Here is a 20,837-nt window from a genome sequence, read left to right as displayed (position 1 = left end):
TGAGCGCTCACAAGCGACTGATGGCTATAACGAAGCGGCGCTCGCCAACAGCAGAGCGGCAGCAACAGCAGCCGCGCCGAGCGCCGTCCCCGCGCGAGCGGATAGGCAGTGGGGGGAGAGGCATCGAAAGCGGCTGTGGCTCGCTCCGCGCCGGCTGCACGCTAGCACGTGGACAAGAGAGAAGTCTGTGGCGTAGTGGCGCCAGCCGGCTGGCGCTCACACGTGTGTCGTATGCAGTCTGCGGGCACGGCGCTGCTTTGGCTTTCGCTCGCCTGTCTCCTTGTCTATGCCCACTCGTTTGCCGTTCTTTTAACGCTCGTTGGCATGTAGGTCGCCGTGGATCTGCATTTCTGTTTGTTGTCAACGGGCCCACATTTTCAAACTCGAATGATCGATAATCGTGATCCGCCGATTTCGTGATCCAACGAAAACAACGAAACCGGACGAGCTCTCGAGTGTTTGTCTCTCTTGCACTCGAAGGGCCATTCATTGTAGCATAACAAATACGCTTATCAAGGACGCCCGTATTTGCCCCAAAATATCGTAACTCCGCAAAGCCGTCACTTAAGAAGAAAAGAAAAAAGAATAAAGGAAATGAAAAGCACTTCGTTAACTAAGCGTTTGCGTGCGGAGTATTGGCTTCGGCATATACAGCCGTTTTGTTTACGCGCTCGCGTGTGCCATTTTGACATAGCCAACACAGACGTACGGAGGAAGGATGTGTGCACGCCCGTGTCGTCGCGACGACGCGTCCCTTCGATCACTTTTATTCGTCTCGCCGTTCCGTCTGGCTCTAGCTAGCTCTCTCTCTCTCTCTCTCTCTCTCTTCGTTCTTTACCGTCCGTTTTATCGTTGCAACCGCATCGCGCACACCTGGACGAAGCGATATGTACTATATATACACACAAAGAGAGAGGGAGGGCTTGAGAGGCCACCAGCGCCGTAGCATATTGAGACATGTGCGCTCGTTGGCAATGTATTTGCGCCTCGATTTGTATCGATCGGCTTGCGTGTGGGTGCGTATTGCTGCGCGAGTTTATTCGGATAGCGATTCGAGTGTCCGTCGAGTACTGCTAACGGCTGCTTCGCTACATAACAATGATATCTGGCTAATTTTTGAAGATACCATAGCCTCAATTGCCGATGTATTATCCAAAGCGTACGTTTTATCAGCGGTAATGACGATAAAATTTCAATTTATCCAGCACGAAATTGGTCCGCCTCGCGCACACGCTCCTTGAACGAGAAATCGGCAATCGTTATCGATCGACTGTTATTGTCATCCCAATCGAGCCAATGTCAGCGTGAATTTATGATTGTTTAATCGTTGCGCAGATGGGTATAATTTTTTTTTTCTCGTAACGTGCAGTCGATGTCGACCCGAGATACATAATCAGCGAAGTCTGATCGCCGCGCGACCCATACGTACATACATACTTTCGCACCGTTCGATCGTGATGACAACTCGTTAATTTCTACGCTACTCTACCCCGATAGCCGCTTACAAAATACTGTAACAGTAAGAGGCGCACGGCGCGACGATTAAAATTTCTGAGAATTGAGTCAGCCTCCGGCACAAAAACCGAAAAATCAATTTATAAAGCGTGATCGTGCTGTTGTACTTTATAAAGCCGCATCGACGGAAAAAACAAAATAGAAAAAAAGGACACGTTATACATCGCATAGAACAAGAAGAAGAACACACATAGTTGCCGTGCACACGATCGTCGAACGTAGCGCGCGTACGTATGAGAAAAAGAAGCGCAGGAAGTGAATGACTCGTAGAATGAAAATAATTCGTCGGCAGCAGATGAGAGGAAGGGACTGCTCTGCTCCTTTTCTAAATTGACGATGAATGGTAACTTTTTTTTTTTAATGAGTTCGGTTAATCATGCCTTTTTGATGTTTGGATAGGCTAATCTGAAAAGGGGTCTTCTATGCAACTTTAAATGTCATCGCTCGCGACAGGTATGCTGAAATGCTATTTTGACAACTCTTATGATTTGTACGAGTTTTATAATGCCTGTGGAGTATCTTGATTTCTATCGTCTATAGATGACGAGGCGACTGTTTTGCTATGCTTAATTTTTATGTTTGATAATTGGGCTACCTCCAATTTTGATCATTACAATTAGATTGGTTTTTGCCAGTTATTGATTATTTTTTTCCAAGATATATTAAATTCTTGTTAAATTCACGATCTACAAACAATCGATCTGCGGGTAATAAATTATATTTTAAAAAATGTAGTTAAAGAGATGCGATCTCGATAACATGTCGCTTTTTCATTGTCAAGCGAATTAAAACAGAAGACGTAGAAAGAAGTAAAGAAGGAACAAAGAGCTAATTCAATAAGCGAAGATTTGGACAACGAACGCGGACGCAGCCATCCAAAGAGGCATGTGCGCGGCGCGGGCGCTTTTCGTTCTCCTATGATCCTTACCTGCGCCTCCGAAGATCAAGATGACTAACGCAGAGAGGGCCGAAAGAGATACCTACCTGGTCTCGGGTCTCCCGCACAAGAAGAAGAATAAGAAGAAGGGCGCACAAGGGAAGACGGAGAAGAAGAAAAAAGAGAAAAGGCGGCGATACTTATCTGGAGAATTCGGTCGGCCAGCGCAACATCCACTTAGCGGGCTGATTGATTTTTTGCCTGCGCCGACACACAGCGACCAGATAAGCATCGTACATGTCCTTCCCTCTTTTTTTCCCGGAAAAAAGGGGCAGTCGACGCGCCCGTTTTTCCGGATGTGAAAACGAGAGAGATTTTACGGGTGTACTTTTTTAAAGTGGAGAACTGTGTTCTGATACCAGCCGCGCTAATTTATACGACAAACCGGATTTTTATATTATCACGATTATTTAACTTTCGTCTTATTATTTTTATCGAGTGTGCGAGCAACGAGATTTTATTTGTCAGTTTGTTCCGAAGATAACACGCCACGTTCGCCGAGAGAATTTAAGTGAATTTTGCTATAAATCCAAATTGGCTTTTTTTCCGAATCGCCTCGACATTGGATTGCACTCAAAAAAAAAAAAAAAAAGAAACAAGAAAGAAATATATATATATATATATATATATATATATATATATATATATATGTAAAAGGACATGTATATCATTTAAGCGTCATATTAAAGTGTATATAACTGCCTTGTCTGTTTGTCGTTTCTCACACTCTCACAACGGCGGAATTTTTCGGACTTTATCGTGTAATTACAGCGGCAACAGCGGCAGGCGGAGAGATCACATCCGTGTGTATACTATACTGCTTCAATCTCTCGTCATTTCATTTTCCCTTTCATCTCGCGGGCTTTTGTCTCTCTCTCTCTCTCTCGCTCTTTTCTGTCGACCGCCAGTGTCGTCGCATGCAATTTGTCAGCGTTCTGTAATTATCATTTCGGTTCCTTTTTCTTTCTCTCGAGAATTGGAACGCGACTCTTGTTATTACGCGCGCGCGCGCGCGCGCGGCTGCTTTTGCGGCGGGAGAGCGGACTCGAATTGTAGTTGGAGTGTGTGTGCAGGGTAGGCCTTGAAAACGAGTGAAAAGCCAATTTCGGTGAGCGATGTGGCTCGCGAGAGGGGCAAAGTTAGAAAATGCCGTCGATTAATTCATCGAAAATCCGGATTGGTACACCGCCCGTAAATACATCGAGGCGGCTGGCAGCGAGGAAGCGCTGCGCTATCGCACCTGGATTCCTCGCGTTGAAATCCCACGGCTCTCCGCGCCGGCCGTGCTATACGCCGATAATCCCCTCCTTCCCGCGGCTATCTTTTTCGTTTTATACAGGGATGATATTCCTCGACAGGCAGGATCGAACTCGCCTTGCCTCGCTCGCGCAGCTGTTATCGCCAACGACACGCTGCCGACTAATGGTCCCTCTCTCTCGCCCGTGTGTGCGCGTGCGCGCGTGTGCGAGTGTCAGGTATGCAGCTCCCTTTCGTCGTACGTGCTCTTCGCGCCCAACAGTTTTTCTTCTTTCTCGTATGGGCGTGCAGATACCATCGCGGGCTTTTCTCGCGATGGCTCGTCTTCCATTCGAGGAAAAACGCGCGCTGGAAATGAAAGCGCATCGCGGTATATTGTCGCTGACGCGTGGCTACAAATTGTTCCGCGAGCCTGAGAAAGAGAAAGGGGTTTAACGCGCACAGAGCTGCATACGAAATCACGCGAGAAGGATCTGCCGTTATTGGGAAATTTATATCGTGCTTGGCGCGACGAGTGCCTATAACGGAGCTTCAGAGCGGACGCGCCACGCGCTTTGATAAATGTACAGCTTCGACAGCGATCTTCAAAGAACCGCGCCTGACTTGCTCGCGCTCGAAAGCTAACGTAGAACGTCCACGAAATTAATTTGCTCGGCAGACAGAGAAACGAAAATAGAGGAAGAAGAAGACGAAACGAAGACAAGACAAAACCAACGTAGCGCATTTTCAGACAGTTACTTACTGGGAAAGCTCGCTCTCAGCGCCAGTCTAGAATCGGAGCCGAGAAATCACGCTGGAGAATAAGATTTATCGTCCTCGACCGCGCGATCTTGTTGGCACATGTCTTATTCCAATCGACCCTGTATGCGTACAGATACTCGCGACTGTTCGATGAGCAGTTCACGCGTGCAATTAATTGTTCGCTCGCGCCCATTAGATTCTCTACTAAGATGACGACGACGTAATTTATTTTCGGCTGCGGCGCTCGTCCATATACACGCCCTCTCTCTCGCGCGCGCAGTGGCTTATCTCTCTTTTCATCCGCTGTGTAGAGGGCCTCCCCGTCTTGTATGTCTTCTTCTGTTTTTATCGTTAAGACAGCCTTTGCTCAATTATTTGCCGAGGGAATTTATATTTATAGCCGGCTTTCGTAACAGAGGCTTCACGTAAGTTTATGACCTCATTGTAAATCTGCGCGTAATCGAGTCCTCGAGAAATTTTGACAGGCTCTGCTCGTATAACGAGAACGTCGGGAACGTAATTTTTTTGAGGGAGTAAAACAAAGGTACGCCGGTCGTACCGATCGTTGTATAGCATCTCTGCACCCCGCGAATAATCAATTAATCAATCGATCAATTTTCCTCTCTGTCGCTCTTGTCGTTTCATCGTCGATGTCCAGTTTCAGTCGACTCACCCGATGACTAATTACCTTGAAGCACCTGGCTAGCAGCAGCGCGGCTCGCCGATTTTATATATTACAAATAGGCGGGAGCTGCGACGGCGATTTCAACTGGAGCGCTCTCCGTGCATGCGTAGGTGGATCGCGCATCGCGAGATGATTCCATTGACGTGTCACTGCGATCCATTTCGTTCCAATTGGCTTATTAAGAATCGCTCGATGGCACTTTCAACGAATAAACGAGTTGCGCTGGGCGCTCGTTAATTACGTCAGGGAAAAAAATGGGAAAATTAATAGCCGCATATAAGCGATACCGCGTGTACACGCGCGGGTTATATACATAAATTTCGCGAGCGAGAGGCGTGCATTAAAAGCGTTCCGTGCGCGGACGACGTAGAAGGCATTATATGATAAAGTGCGGCTCGAGCGCGGGGCTCAATTAAAGTGGAAACGCCGCGGCAGCGCGCGTGGACCACACGCGATATCTCGACGAAAGTTAAGAAAAAGCGGCCAACGAGGAGCTTTCAATTTCGTTATTTCTCCACCTGGATTTCAGCGTGTAAGCGTTTTCATTGGCGCTTGCGAGTCGGCCAATGGAATCTTTGTCGCTTTTCTAACGAACAGCGTCGTCGAGCGCGCCTTTGTATCAATATTGAATTTCATACCTGGATCAAATCACGCCGCATACATGCAACATCCGTCGATATTAACATTTACGTTGATATTCACAAATTTAGCTATTATTTCAAACCTAATACCCTAGTAAATCTTTATTAGGTGTCAGTTAAGCTACAGATAACAGGCAGTGTATTAAGTTCGTTTCTCCTTCTTCTTTGTCTAAATAAATCGTATCGTCAGCTGCGCCTGACAATTTTATTTTTTTTATTTTTTTTAATACATTTATCTAAGATTTTTAATTTTTTGTAGGATATCTTCATGTCGACAGATGCGTCCTCTTTTTATTGCAAAAATATTGGAACTCGTTTGTAGGTTTCGGCTCGTTTGGAGCAGTACTTTTCATAAATTCTATTTCAACATTTTCACTTTCAGCAATATAACTGCCATATTTTACTTATTTATCCATGACAATTTTGTCGTTATAATTATGTTTATAAATTTAATTTCTAATCTTTTTTTTAATTACTGTACCAGATGAACGAAGTAGTTCAAAGTATTTTATTTATGAAATAATCTAACGATTTAGAATTCTCGTCATTCTTCATAATATTTATTCGAAGCTAAACTTTGTGACAAAGATATTCAATAAATATATGTGTGCTAAGAATAATTGGGTTATTGGGTTATATGTGTTCAAAGAATAATTGTAATTTGAGAACATTAAAATTGTACTATCATATTATTCTAAAAACAGGCCATTAAGTGAACATGGACGTTTTCTTTTTTTAATGCCTACGACCTGTTTTACTTATTTTTTATTCATTCAATTAATGAATATAAAGTCAACGTAAAAGGACTCGAGATATTTATTAGCACGAATTTGCTGAACATGTCATCTACTATGCTAATAATATTGCATGCCCTAATATAAGCCCAATACACGTACATACACATATATATTGCCACATAATGGTAACTCATGCGACTACTTTTTAGCAATGAGATCATGAATAAAATGACTTCACATGGCAGGTTATCACTTTTTTATATAGGAGGATTTTACACACACCATTAAACGCGCTGACGCAGCCATACGACAGACTGATATGTTTTTATCTTATGTAAAATGTCTGCCTCATACTGAATTCTGGAACATACTATTTCAACGTCATAAAGCTGCAGAATTCGTTTAGAAATTCTGATAAGGTGTCGACGATCGATTAGTTTAACGTGAAAATTATATAGCGAACAATACGTTCAGTTTTCTGTTCATTTAATATTTGTAACTATTATCAAATATTAATTTGTTTTTTTAACGAAATTCTGTAGAATGCATCTCTCAAAGAGCGAATCAAGTTATTCAACAACAACCGAATCAATAATATCGTTTGTATACAATAGGTATGACGCATTGATTGACTGTAATAGCACAAGTGACATTTAATTGATATAGTTTGTTAAAAATAACCACGATTCAATGAAAAGTATCATTCACTATCATATCATTATCGTACGATTCATCTCCTTAACGAATCACATTGGGATTTTGATACTTTTACATTTGCACCGCGGTATTGTGCCCGACATGTAAATGCATATACTCTTTTCTCGATGAGTTAATGATTTCTAATTAACAGCTACGAGCATGTTTCGTTATTGCGAAATCGTCTTCCTCGATTTGCATTTACGCCAATGATCGACTTCTTTTTTATCGAATTAGTGCATGATTTTCCAACGTCGCTAGATATAATCAATGCTAGATATAATTAAATTGTATTTATGTTTTTTAGGACTTATATATATATACGGTTGGAATGTAGGGACTAGTCTTATTTGGATAAATTACGCGAATGTCGAAATCATTTTTTAGGGATAATCGTGTAGTTTGCGTCGGTCAACTATGAATATAACGGAAACTTGGAAAATTGTTTATGGTTATTGTACTTGCAAATTTTCAAACTAACAGTCGCGTATTCGAAGTCCACCCGAGCAACCGACGCGCCTGTCGACAAATAAACTGAGGCGCAGATTAATAACGCTGAGGCAGACAGCGGAAATAAGAGAAACCGCCTTGGATTTGTAGAAGAGGGCGTGGAGTATGGAATATAGAAAGCCACGTCATCATGATAATACGTGCAGTCATACGGGAATCGGTCGGACTATTTGGCCGACGTCTCCGAGCTGTTGTATAGATGTCGAGGCGCGCACAATTGGCACAGGCAGATAGGGAGAGGGTCGGTGGGCTTTTTGGTTGTATTTATTGCATTGGCGCTTGTCGACTTTTTAGTATTTACCAGTGAGCGCCTGGAGACCTGGCGTCGTCGTCGTCGTCGGGACAGGAGGACGACCGACGGGCTCCACAGGAAGCTACAGTCGTGCCGGCGACGTGCCTCGACGTCGCGACCGCGTGGCGCGCAGCTTTCGCTTCGTCTCTCTCTCTCTCTCTCTCTCTCTCTCTCTCTCTCTCTCTCTCTCTCTCTCTCTCTCTCTCTACGCGCGAATTCGTTTTTATCAAATGCTACCCAACTCTTTCTACTCTCACTCTATTAGCCGACGACGACATAGACGCGAGGGTGTGTATGTGTCTGTCTGCCTGTCTGTTGTCGATTCCATTTCCATGTTGTCTATTTGCTCGTCGTGTATACAAATCGATCTGTTGAGCGTCGTAAACAGGATTATTATTAGTCGCCACATTTGCACCTGATGTCGAAATTGCATTGCCTCTTCTCTTTTATATAAAAGAACAGTTGAATGTATATTTTATATACTTTGGAATCTCGATAAAAGTTACTAAACATTTAAGCTTCCAATTGGTATCATATATTATTCTCCTCCACTAATTTTCGAATAATTTTGAATACGAGAAAATTAGGAAATTTTATAAAATATTTTACGAGTATGTAATTACACGATAAGCAGTATCGAAAAATGAACGACTAAATGAAGGATTTCTGCAAAAACATTTTCTCATTTTCCACGTCACTAAATGTACGAAGCAATAATTGATACGAGCGAATGCTCAATGTTTCATTAAAAGTCGCCTCGTGAGCATATTAATTGGCACTTAATCTACTTAGGGACTTTGTAGCATAAATATGCTTGTAGTAAGCGCGACGCACACAATATTCATATCCGTAGATAGCTAATTTTTCCATCGGTAACAGCGACAAAAATGTCGGGCTGGTGTGCTTGATTACTTTTCGTTGGAGCTGATTTGCATGAGAGAAGACTGGAAATTCTTAGAACGTTAACGGTATGTTAATTATCAATGTAATGAGCGAATCAAGCTTATAAATTTTTGCGACAAACGCTCGCAGACAAACGATAGAGCAACATTTCTTATCGTATGCGTTTCTATCGCGAGTTTATAATTACGAGCTCTCTCTCTCTCTCTCTCTCTCTCTCTCTCTCTCTCTGTTATGTTACATTACATAGTGTTCTGCTGGCAAAATCTTGAGAAATATTTAATGTTTATTCGATATCTATCTTTTACTGTATAAAATGTTTAGCTTTATACATTGTTGATTAAGTACGTTTATTTATATTTGACTGGCAATATTTAGACAGATAGCGCTTCAACGATTGTCGATACAATGAAGAATCCCACGGATATTTCCGCAGCGAGCAAGGCAAAAACATGAATGATAGAGACGTTTGAAAAAACAAGCAAAAAAAGAAAAAATACCGACACATACACTAATAGATTGGAAAATTATACAGACAAACGCATATCAGCGCTGGCATAAAGTATAATTCCGAAATCATAATCGTAAAATCGCGCGGTGACATGATCGCGGAGGAAAACGATTAAAAATACATCGCGCGCTGAGCAATATACGCAGAGTCGTTCAACCTGTCCCGCTCTCGCAGCCTCGGCAAAGGCCTCGCGAATTGGCGCAGAAAATTTGGACGGGGCCCGTCCTGGCGCGCGCAATGCCGCGCACCTTCGAGTGCTATTATTAGTGATTGGCGCCTCGCTGCCCCGATAAAAATCACGTCGGCGTCGCGAAGGTATATAGTGCGTTTTATTTTCAGCCTGGCGCCGTCGTCGCATGACCCGTGCGAGCATTATCATTCCGCGCGGCGACTCACTTTGTATATGCCGAGCGCGACGAATTCCCAATGATTAAGCGCGCCGCGCAGAAGCAAAATATTCAGACAATCGACTTTGCCTCGTTAATTCTTGAATATCAATGCGCACGTCAAGATTCCGAATATATTGCCACACCAGTCCGCGTTCATCGACTTCTTTCCCTCGGCATATCCGCATTAATCAGCTTGAAAGCTTGGCAAAGCGCATCGACAATTATGCAAGACCAACTTACCGTGACACCAGCCATTTGTCCGTTCGCGTGGTGCGTGCTCCTCGCACGTCCTCGTCGTCGTCAAGGCGAAATCCGGTTTCTCTCAGACGCTCATGCCGCTGCTGGCGTAAGGGTTGAGTATCCTGGGTAAGCCGCTGCTGGCGCCGCTGACGTTTAGGAATCTGCGACAGTACAAAGACGACCAAGCAACCTCATTCCCTTGTCGTACTTGTCGCCGATCGGATGCGATTCGCGGCGGGTGAGCGATGGCGAGGCGGCGATTATCCGCGAGCAAAAAGGGAGGTGAGGGACGTAAAGCAGCTGCGACGAGCTTATCTCGGGCACTTCCTTAACCGGCGGAGCTCGTACCTACCACACGCGCCGAGCAAAAGAAAGATCGGCCGGCTATCGGCGAAATACCGCGAGACGCACTTAAGGCAGCTCTTATTGGGCCCTAATTCACGTGAGCGCGCGCGCACGCGAGGGAAAGGAGCAACGAGAAACGTCTCGTTATCTGCGCCGCATTAAAAACCGACGATCGCGGCTGCGTGCCGATGAGTTTCTCGCCTACGACTTTGCCTTCGTGGAAAGATAAAGCGCCGGGGCGATGCGGCGCGCAGCCTCTCTCGCTTGATAAGGTGCGAGACTTTCGTCAAGCGGCTTGTTGTTATATTTGCGCAAGTGGAAAGTGCAAGCGGACGCCTCTGAACGCACGGCGTATTCTACTGCAGACTTCGTGGAAATTAGCGCTTGTATAAGATGAGAAACATGTGGCTTGCCGGCAATCGTTCATATAGATAAGCTTCAAGTATCCTATGCGGATACGCTTATCCAGCTTTTCATTGTTTTAACCATCTTGTTATTTCTCGATTTTTATTTTCATTCAATTAGATCGAATGCCGACGCTTTGAAAGAATCGAAAGGCGAGAAAATCGATTTGCGAGTGAGCACGTTATCTCCATGCGCGGCTATTGTCTGTGCGGGAACAAGGATATCAATGGAATTTCGTTATGTTGCGAGGTCAAGAAATCCCATTGTACAGGCACAGTCGCCTCTGTTATAATTCATTTTCAGCCGAACTCAAAACCACCAACTATTTTCTTCACCATACTGTGAACTTCACTAGGTAACCTTCCCGCGACTTGTAATTTCCAAGCTCAAAATAAAAGTAAGGACGAACTTGCCACGAGTTTTGAAAACGGCGTATCCGAGCTTCAAGGAAATTGTCTGCCACTGAATTCAGCAAAATTGTTCAAAAATATGATTCCCACAGTCACAGCGAACGAGTGTAAAATTTAGGGCCTGCGTGAGAACTTTCAGATTGTAATTATTTTTTTTCCCCTGTTTCGTCGATAACCCTCGCATTTAGCATTTAGAAAAATAGAGCGGGGTCTCCTCACAGAAGATAACTGCCGACATTTCGAGCAAATAAACGTGTCCGCCAGGCAGAAGAATGGAAGATCGTAAAAGAATGCGCCAAAGCAGCAGCAGCAACAGTCCCTTTCGATGATGAGGAGTGAGGGAAACTTAAAACTAGACCCATTGGCCCGAAAAAAAAGGAACAAAAACAAAAAACAACCAAAAAAAAAGGAGGGAAGCTGCGCACGAAATGAGACGTAAAGCTGATCGGCGAAAAAAAGATCGGTCCCCATGATCTTAGCGACTCGAAAAGCCACTTAGCCGTAGGGAGGCCCACTGCGTTGCACATTAGTCCCCTGAGATTAGAGGCTATATAGCACCGAGTTGGCTCTCTCTCTCTCTCTTTCTTTCTCTTCTGATAAGAGGGCGGCGCGACCAGACGGCGCTCCAGCAAGCGACGCGGCGCCCTGGAGACTGAAATTTAAGCAACCGAGGGTTGCATTCAGTCTACGTGTGTGTATCGGCGCGAGCGGCCAAGGGGATATGTGCGAGAATGCGGTCAGCGGCGGTAAACACGCATTTGGAATCGCGCCCGCGAGAGAACTGTTTGCTTCGACGCGATTATCGTTTTGATGCTAATTTTCTGCAGATGTAAATTTTATTTGTGGGAGATTCCATTTGCAAGTTAGAATACAGTCGGCCGTAGGTATAATATTTTATTTCATTTATGTAAGGCCCTCGTTTCGAAGCGACAACAATTCAATGTCGTAATTCAAAATTTTTTGTTTTGTTGAATTGTTATTGACAAAAAGACATTGAGATATTACGTATTATGTCGCAAATTTCTTCCTCGTGGTTCTATATTTTAAAATTCGTCGATGAATTACAATTTACTCTGAAGTAAAACGAACAAAACGTGTTTTCGATATGCACACCCAAGTTATTTTTTTCTAATCGAGTTCAAAGGTGATAATCCATGTGGTAAAATCATTCTCAAATACAGCCGCACTTGAGCAAATATTAGTCGAAGGCGTTGATAACCAAGCGGAGCTTTGAGCTTCGACTAGTACGGCATTTGTATGTACATAAAACAGTAGTGGAAAAAAAGGAAGGACATGTTTGCACGGAATTTGGGGAAGCAGCGAGTGGCGGATAATCGAAAAAGTCGCGTAAAAAGACAAGCCGGAGAATTGATTTCTTGGCACGGCTTATCGGCGCGTTGACGCGCCTTATCGTTGGAAAAGCGCGCGCCCGACGAAAAACTGTTATCGAGGCGCCTCTCTCTAAAGCAAATATAGGCTACCTTTCGATAAAAATTTGTGTTTGCTCCTCTCTTTGGCGCCTGTCCCCACGCATTTTAGTGCCTTAGTGCCACGAACGATTTCTTCGCCGTTCCATCTTTTTATTGTAGCCGCCTGTCCCTGTTTATTGCTATTTACTTTATGGCAGCTGCGCGCGCACTTTTTTACTCTCCCAGATTAAGGCAATACCAATTTCACGATGCCCCTCTGATAAGGCCAAGAAGAAAAAAATGTTTACAGATTTACCCGTTATTCGCATTGAGGAGGACATTACCTGCCGATCTTCGCGCTCCCGATTCCGCTTATTCTCTCTCTCTCGCTCGCTCACTCGTTCGGTAATATTGCACGCGAGTTTATTTCGACATTGGACTTTATAATCAGCGTAATATTCCGGGACTGATAAAGCAAAATGGCGATATATAGGTATGCATTTCGTTGCGCAAGCGAAACCTCTTTCGAGCAAAAACGTCAGTCGCGAGCCTTTCTCCGGCTCGCTAAGCAGAGACTTTCGACGCGATCCAAAAACAAATTTAATTACCGTTCATCGAGGGGAAAAAAGAATTCGACAAACGCGCAGCAGCTTTTTTGCCTTCGGATAGCTGCTGCAGAGAGGACAACGAAGAAAAAAGCTCTCGTGGTAATTAACGCAGAACTTCATCACGCGCAACGCCGCCGCGCTCGCTAATTAGACGGAACGGCAAAAAAAAAAAAAGAAAAAAATGGCTTCTCTAATCACGCTTCCGTCTCCGACGTTGGAATTCGCGTTTGTTAAAAGTTAAAAGCACCCGGCCGTCGTTGCACAGCACATCGGTTTATGAGTTAGGGAGAATACAATCGTGACCATGTAATTGCGTGGATGTTGATGGCGCTGTCATCTTTAATAGGACTTTTGGAATTTTAGTTTACGTTATTTCAGAAGGTATAACGCTTGAAAATTTTCTTCCAGTTAAGTGAAAGCTTTCGATTTGTGTCCGTGAGTTTTTGTCGATACAATCACAATGAATAATTAATTCTGATTCGATTAAATTTCGAACGGTTAATGCATATCTGTTTTTAGGTTTCGACTTTCTGTACACGAGCTACGTGCGAGATTTCGTCATTCGCAGGTTTTCAATACGATCAAAACAAGATAATCAAATTGAGTTGACAAACCTCTCTTTCCGATTGATACACGTACGCGTGAAATTTTTTCTTTTCCTTTTTTTATTCAATCGAAGCAGCACGAAAATATCACCAATGGGAATCGTATGAATGTTATCCGGCATGGAATGCGATAAATTATGATAATTGAAAGGCGAAAACGAGTTTGTTTGACGAGTCAAGATACAGATATCACTAGAGAGACAGAGAGAGTGTGTGAGAGAACGTGAGAGAGTGAGAGAGAGAGAGAGAGAGAGAGAGAAAGAGAGAAAGAGAGAGAAAGAGAGGACTGACGGTGCCATTAGTTATTACGCAAATTGATCGGCTCATATATGTGTGTGTCTGAAGTATCGAACCTCAACCGAGAATTGAGAGGATGATCAGGGAGGGACTGTTGGATCACGCTAGCTTCTTATTTGCATTTCACCTATGCGTACCCTTGAATTTTTGTCGGCACCAGATCCTCTGTGGGAACTACACGGCTAATTCGTATTTGCGTGGATGTATCTGATTTTCGTTGGATTCGTGTTGCCCCTTACAGCAGCATATGATTAGTTTTTGGAAGAATAGAGCTTTGAAAATTTTCGGAGCACAGAACAGACTAATTGGACGTTGCGAACGAAGGGAACAAAGTTTCTCCGCGCCACTCCATAGCTTAAACCGTGATCACATTTGTTTGTTTGTTCTGCTCGTTGTTTGACATATTTCTTTTTCGTTTTTCGACGCCATCGTTACGAAATATTATATTTATCTCGTAAATCAACCAACGAGAATAAAGAAAAATTTATTTGCGTGCGTATAGATTTATAGAAGAAACGATTTTCAAACATCGTTTTCTTTTTATTCAATAAAATGATTAAAAAAAAACTCGAGGAAGAAAAAACAAAAAAAAAAGAAACAAAATTTAGGAGTGAATCCGTCTGGCGTGCGACTTTACTTCAGCGTAGGCACACGCATAGATTTCTCGGAATCGCCTGTGACGCGCCGCGTGGAAAAAGTCATGGACGACGTATCGGTCCTACTCACGATAATTGAACAAAGAGGACAATTCGCGCATGCGAGTGGTGTGCGCTTTTCGTGGTTACGTGTGTGATGTTACCTGGTGACAACGTAGCAGGCGGCGAAAACTGATATCAAGGCAGCGATCGCCAAAACCAAAGCAGCCACGTGTAGAGTCTGCACGTGCTGGGACCTGGTATTATCATTCGGCAGCAATGATCTAGGAGGGTAATCGTGGCCACGATTGGTTGGGAATTCAGACGTGCTCTCGTGGCTCGATTGGCGATCTTGCGGCTGCGCGGAGGTCGTCTCGAAGTCTTCATCGGCAGCGTTGCAATAGTCACGATCGTCACAGCAGGTAAGCCGTGGCCACGCTGCTCTACCTACTTGCTCCAGTGAATTGGAATTGCTGCCGTATTGCTCGTCACTCGCACCACGCCAGGTTTTCGTTTCGCACAGTAATGGCGTAGCTCCCCTGTACATTTTTTCTCATTCAATTGGGCGACATGAAGAGAACATTGATGGGTAGAGTTGAGTGACTCATGTTAGTACTATTGATTAATTATAGAAAATTGGCGGAAATATTTGATAAATAATCAATTACTCATTTTTGTTATTGCATTAAGTTTTAAAATATTGAAATATAATTGCGCGTCTCGGAAAGTTTACTGAAAATATTCTGCATGACATCATTAAGCATCCTTCATCGATCGTATTTCGTATAAATACATACGTTGAAATCATATTATCTCCGCCAATGTTCACAGCAATTAGTTAGGATTCTTTTTCACAAGCGATTCAGCGATATCAAATATTCCTCGAATTGGCGAAAAAAAAAATCCATGACCTCGTAGTTTCGAGTGTGACCCGTTCGATGAGCTATTTCTTTTATGTAATGCAAAACATTATCTTGCGATTGTCACCGGCTCATTTTTTTCACGACGTTGCACAAGACCAGTGTTGAGTCGATAAAAATGCGGTATTCTTTTTTGCACGCGGATACAATAACAGTAAAGATTGATTGAACTGATTTGCAATGACGCATTCATAGCGAAAGACAACAAGCAGATAGACAAAAGGCTGTGTATGTGTGTGAAAATCTCTCGCAACTAGTTGCTGATAGTCCTAGACCAATTCAATTTTACGATGTTTTGCAGCTCTCGATACAAGAACTTATAGATAGAGAGATCATATCTCGAAATATACTTATAGGCACGTAAATAAATACGATTTTTTCGCGCTCACCACACTCTATTTGCATTTCGTAATATCCGTGCGCCCAGATAAAAGGTCTGGAAAATGAAAAAACAAGAAAAGTAGACTTGTCTACGTATATCCATTGACGCGAGTACGGTATATTAGAAGTTTTATATAAGAAAAAAAATTACAAGGATTTTTCCTGCGTCGGATCGAGGCTTTTATCCAAAATTGATATCATCTAAATAAACCCGTTCTTTCCGTTATTGAATTCAAAATCTTCAATGCCATGCGCGTTCCGAAAAAAAAAGAAACCGCCGAGCGCAGACTGAAATAAATTTCTTTTATTTTAATTAAGTGCGACATTTCATTAACTTCATCTCAGCGAAATCGCCTGCGATCGAAAATATGATCGAAAGTTATGAGTTTTAACCCCATAGATAGGACGTCGTGAGCGTTAATGACGTCAACGGATATTATTTTTGAATTACAGAGCTTACTTCCGTGCTTTTTTAAGCAAAAATAAATGACGATTCAGCAAGCGTATGTTTGCGCCGATACAGTCGATCTTTTTCTCGTTTGTTTTTCTTTTTCCTCTATTTTTTCTGATATTTCGCAGCTCGTGACGCAAAATAAAACCGTTCGAGAATGAACAACAAAAATGAAAAAAAAAAAAAAGAAAAGAAAAAGAAAACAAGAAACAAAAAAGAAAAAGTCAGCACACTTGACTCATCGACGATTCGCGGCGCAAGGTGGGAAAGAAACAAAACGAAATGTATTATTTGCAACGTACTCGGTGCATCCGCGAGTGGTCTTGATTGCCGTGCTGCCAGATGCTGCCGCTACCGTAGCCTCGGCACTGTATATCAACTCGGTGTAACAGGAGAAACGTGTCCTGCAAGTCTTGGCGCCGCTCTCTTTGCAAGCTTTGCTCGTGCACACGCATTTCCTGCCTGCGATACAGTTGTGTGTTGCGTTAATTAATGAATTTCAATGGTTCTTTTCTTTTTTTTTCTCTCTGTCTCCTGCATTTATCGCGCGTGCGTTACGATAGTGTACAGTAACGGCTTCAGTGCGCGATGTATATAATAGCCGATTATTATAGATCCGTATCATAGAATCAAATGAAAAATAAAATGTAAAATAAAATCAATGACGGCCTGGCATGTCGCATGAATGTCGCATGACAACAGGATTCAAAAACACAGATCGAACGTCGTCTATCGAAGCGAGTCGAGTGGACGATTTGGACAAATTTTTCTGAACCTTTATTTATCTCTTACGTAACGCTAGCGATCGAGTCGATTAAATGTATCAACTTCGACATAGGTATATATTAATGAGAGATTGATCGGTTAAATTTCGTATGATTCAGATCGACTCCGATATAGATATTGAACGCACAATTATCGTTGCTCTCGCGTGGACGATAAGAGAGAAAAAAAACGGCAGCAAGAATGTTGAGTGTGCCATAAAACTTACCAGACGCGCTATCGCAGCTGAAAAAAATGAAAAGCACAGCAATAATCACTTTCAGCACTGTCAAATCAACAGCCGAGCCGATCATTATTCTTCAGTGAGGGGAACCAAGAGGAGTAACGCGCGCGCGCCTTATCAGCAGCGAGAACTTTTCGGAAATGCCGAATATCTGGAGGAGAGCGAGAGAATCGCGTTTCTCCCCGTGGTTATTCCACTAATTTTAGTTCCTCCCACTGTGGACCAGCTTTCCTCTCTCTCTCTCTCTCTCTCTCTCTCCCTTTCTTAATACGCCGCACGCGTCAGTGCGCGGCAGCGCTCACCTCCCAGTCTGCGCGTGCGTGTGCGTCTATTTTAATTCCGACATCAGCAGCTTTTGCGATCGCGAGAGAGCTGCTTGGCCAATGCCAGGAGGCCGTGAATCGAGAAAAAAAAAGGAGAAAGAGTTAAGCGATTGACACGCGGCGGCTTCGACAGATGACGTGATTTTCTGGATCTCGTCAATTATACATGCGTACCTATTAGCCGCTTTCGTTTTACCTGACGCTTCATCTTGCTAGTATGAAATTGTGCTGAAAGCAAACTGTTCTTTTGATGTGTTCATTGTCTTCCCGATCAGAGGTCGATTCGATTTTATTGCCTTTAGTTCAATGATATAATAACACTGCAGGTGCGCGCGTGCGTCAATTCACATCGGAATCACATTTCGGTAATAAGGAAAAAGGTGTATTTTCATATTTTCGTTGCCGAGCCTCTTTATAATTACTTTTGCATTTAATGTCGATGTTTGTGAAAGTTTTCGAAGAACATTTTTCGACGGAATAACACAGATGCCCGTGACACGTGTAACACTTTCGAGGCATCCTTGTAGCAGCAACGCTCTTCGTCACTTATTGCGCCTTCGTCGCGGCGATCAAAGCAATCTGCATTGTTCTCCCCTCGTAGCGATGACCGAGAAACAGCTGATTTCTTTCTTTTCGAGAGGCTCGTATATAACATCGACCATGAAATCAGCTCGCGTAAAAGCAGAGGCAACGTTCGAAATTTCAATAAAGAAAGCAAATATACACGCGGCCGTAAAAATGGACGATATTGAAAACTTACAGGAGCGGTTTATTAGAGCGAATACTCCCTGAGAGACAGAAGCTGTAACGGGGAGCGTGCACTTATTATACGCGTATTTATATGTTTAATCGGGCCGAGTATATTTTCTTGCATTTCTTTTTTACGACGCCAACGTCACACATGTATATGGTCACCTCTTAAATTCGCCAATTTATTGGCCAAAGGCAGCACCGACGACGCTTTTTCGCCAATGACGCAGAACAGAGAGAATCGCTGATTTTCTTTTTTTTTTTTCTTTTGTTGATGTCGTTGAAATTGCATTAATTGTTCGTCGCTTACATATGTGGTGGAGAAAAAATAAAATCGATTTTTACGCGACAAATCGTACATCGTACCAAGGCTCGAAAGAGAAAACGCGACGGCGCTAATCGAAACGTCAGTCGTGCTAGTTTATTCATTAGTATGACTTTGAGTGGAGAGGGGAAAAAAACGATCGGCGCCTGCTGGCTTCGCCTCTTACTATTTAATGCACGCGCGCGGCGACGCGAATGCCTCGTTTTTCCTTTAGTTTATTGAGCTGCTGCTACCGCCGTCGCTATTATATGGAGTGGGCTGATAGATGTAGGACAACATTTCATTATTATTATATTTTTTTACGGAAAATATTCATCGCACTATAATGAAATACATGCGCAACAGGAAACTTTTCTTTGTGATACGATTATCGAACAATAACATTAATGTCTATGCGTGTTAGTAGTATGGTGCATCCCATTATTTGCGGCACTCAATATTTATTAAAGTGCAATTTCATGTCCGCTAATATAAATTGTTAGTTCATTTTATCATTCAAGAATCTAATCATTAAAGAAATGCAATGGTTACTAATAATAGTAGCCACTGCATGCTACTGAACATCTTGATTCAACGGGTCGTTTCGCTGTCGTTCATTGCCATCGTATAATTACGTAGGCTGAACCGATGAGATAATGTGAATCGTTAGAGACATGCTGAATACGTATATGTGTTCGGCGAAAGGATATTTAAAGATTTGCTGACGTTGTCGTTTCAGTTGTCGATCGGAATAAAAATAAATCGGAATGATTTGAAATGTCTGAAAATAATATTTGGTCCCCTGCGATTCCCAAGTCGATCGATCACTATGCGTACGTGGACGGCGGGCACAAGACTGTCCTTCGCCAAAAACAAGAGGAAAAGCGATCGCAAAGCCAACGAACCGAGTTATTCACAAGTAATCGTTCAATTAAAGCAGCAAGCGATGGCTCGATCGCGCTCGCAGCGTTGATTAATTCCGCGAAACGGCCGAAAAGTCGTACATTCGAGAGCCAGAGAGAGAGAGAGAAGAAAAAGGAAGGGTTCAACGCGAACAAGAGCAGCGCGCGGGTAATTAAAACTGGCTCGTGTAACGCTATCGGCCGCCGCCGCCGCAAGTACATGTACAGGTTCAATAAAAAAAATATCCCTCCGCTTTATCTACCTAATTACCAAGCTTGACTCTGCTGATGTTAAATTTGCAGCAGTTAACTTCGCCTTTTATCGTCGACACGGCTTTATCGTTCCTCGACTATTTCGTTATGCATTTATGCGCGTATCTTCTCTCTTTCCCTCTCTTTCTCTAGAGAGACGGAGAGGAAAACAACAGTCACGCTGTATCGCCACTGCTTTGGGATTATCATACATGCAGAGCCTTTCTTTTTCATGCAATTGCCGACGATGATGGGCGCTTTCGTTCAGTGAGGAAAGGGAGTCAGTCTGTCGTGAGTTCGAGAGTAAATGATGATTCTATAATTTATCGCGGCAGAGTTTTTTTACATTTGCGAATCGACGGATACCCATTTTTCCTTTTTCTAATTGAGCCTTCATAAGTTTCATGAAATATTTCTCTCTGCAAACAGATGCGAGCAAGATGGAAAGAATATAATATCGTAGATGTCTTCTTTTTTCACATTCATTCGTGATAACGCATACACGCGCGCGCGCGTTAGTTTGCTCAAGATTTCACTTCATCAAGTCTCAATTATGTAAACACCTTTTCTAATAAATTAGCATAAGTTCTTTGGTTAAAAGATTTATTGCAGATCCATATTTATTCAACACATCATTCGAAATCGTCGTCACGTAATGAGTAATTACAACTTCAATGAATAGCAAAAGAAGAAAAGAATGTCAAAGTTTAATGGCATCAAATTGCTGGCAATTTATGGAGTGACAAATTATTGCGGAAATAAGGGCCTATAATTCAGTAGCAT

The 20,837-nt window shown here is 43.0% G+C and overlaps 1 protein-coding gene across 1 annotated transcript; it reads right to left on the bottom strand.

The window, feature by feature from the left end:
- Positions 1 to 10,057: 10,057 nt before the first annotated feature.
- Positions 10,058 to 17,635, bottom strand: LOC131669636 (uncharacterized). The gene is made up of 4 exons (XM_058944644.1): positions 17,509 to 17,635; positions 16,820 to 16,979; positions 14,930 to 15,304; positions 10,058 to 10,212 (listed from the first exon to the last, which is right to left on the bottom strand). The coding sequence occupies exons 1-4, from the start codon at positions 17,591 to 17,593 to the stop codon at positions 10,134 to 10,136; spliced, it is 699 nt and encodes a 232-aa protein (XP_058800627.1). The 5' UTR covers positions 17,594 to 17,635; the 3' UTR covers positions 10,058 to 10,133.
- Positions 17,636 to 20,837: the final 3,202 nt, after the last annotated feature.

The sequence above is a fragment of the Phymastichus coffea genome, unplaced genomic scaffold, assembly GCF_024137745.1.
Source record: "Phymastichus coffea isolate CEN01 unplaced genomic scaffold, Cenicafe_Pcof_1.1 PCOF00095, whole genome shotgun sequence".
In the NCBI taxonomy this organism is placed as follows: domain Eukaryota; kingdom Metazoa; phylum Arthropoda; class Insecta; order Hymenoptera; family Eulophidae; genus Phymastichus; species Phymastichus coffea.
The sequence above is the reverse complement of the archived record's forward strand: the minus strand, read 5'-3'. Positions and strand labels throughout refer to the sequence as shown.

Coding starts and splice junctions, on each gene's coding strand:
- LOC131669636 (XM_058944644.1), bottom strand. CDS start 17,593: ATGATCGGCTCGGCTGTTGATTTGACAGTGCTGAAAGTGATTATTGCT. Junction 16,980..17,508: donor CAGCTGCGATAGCGCGTCTG/GTAAGTTTTATG, acceptor ACTGTATCGCAG/GCAGGAAATGCGTGTGCACG. Junction 10,213..14,929: donor GCCTGCTACGTTGTCACCAG/GTAACATCACAC, acceptor GTACTGTCGCAG/ATTCCTAAACGTCAGCGGCG.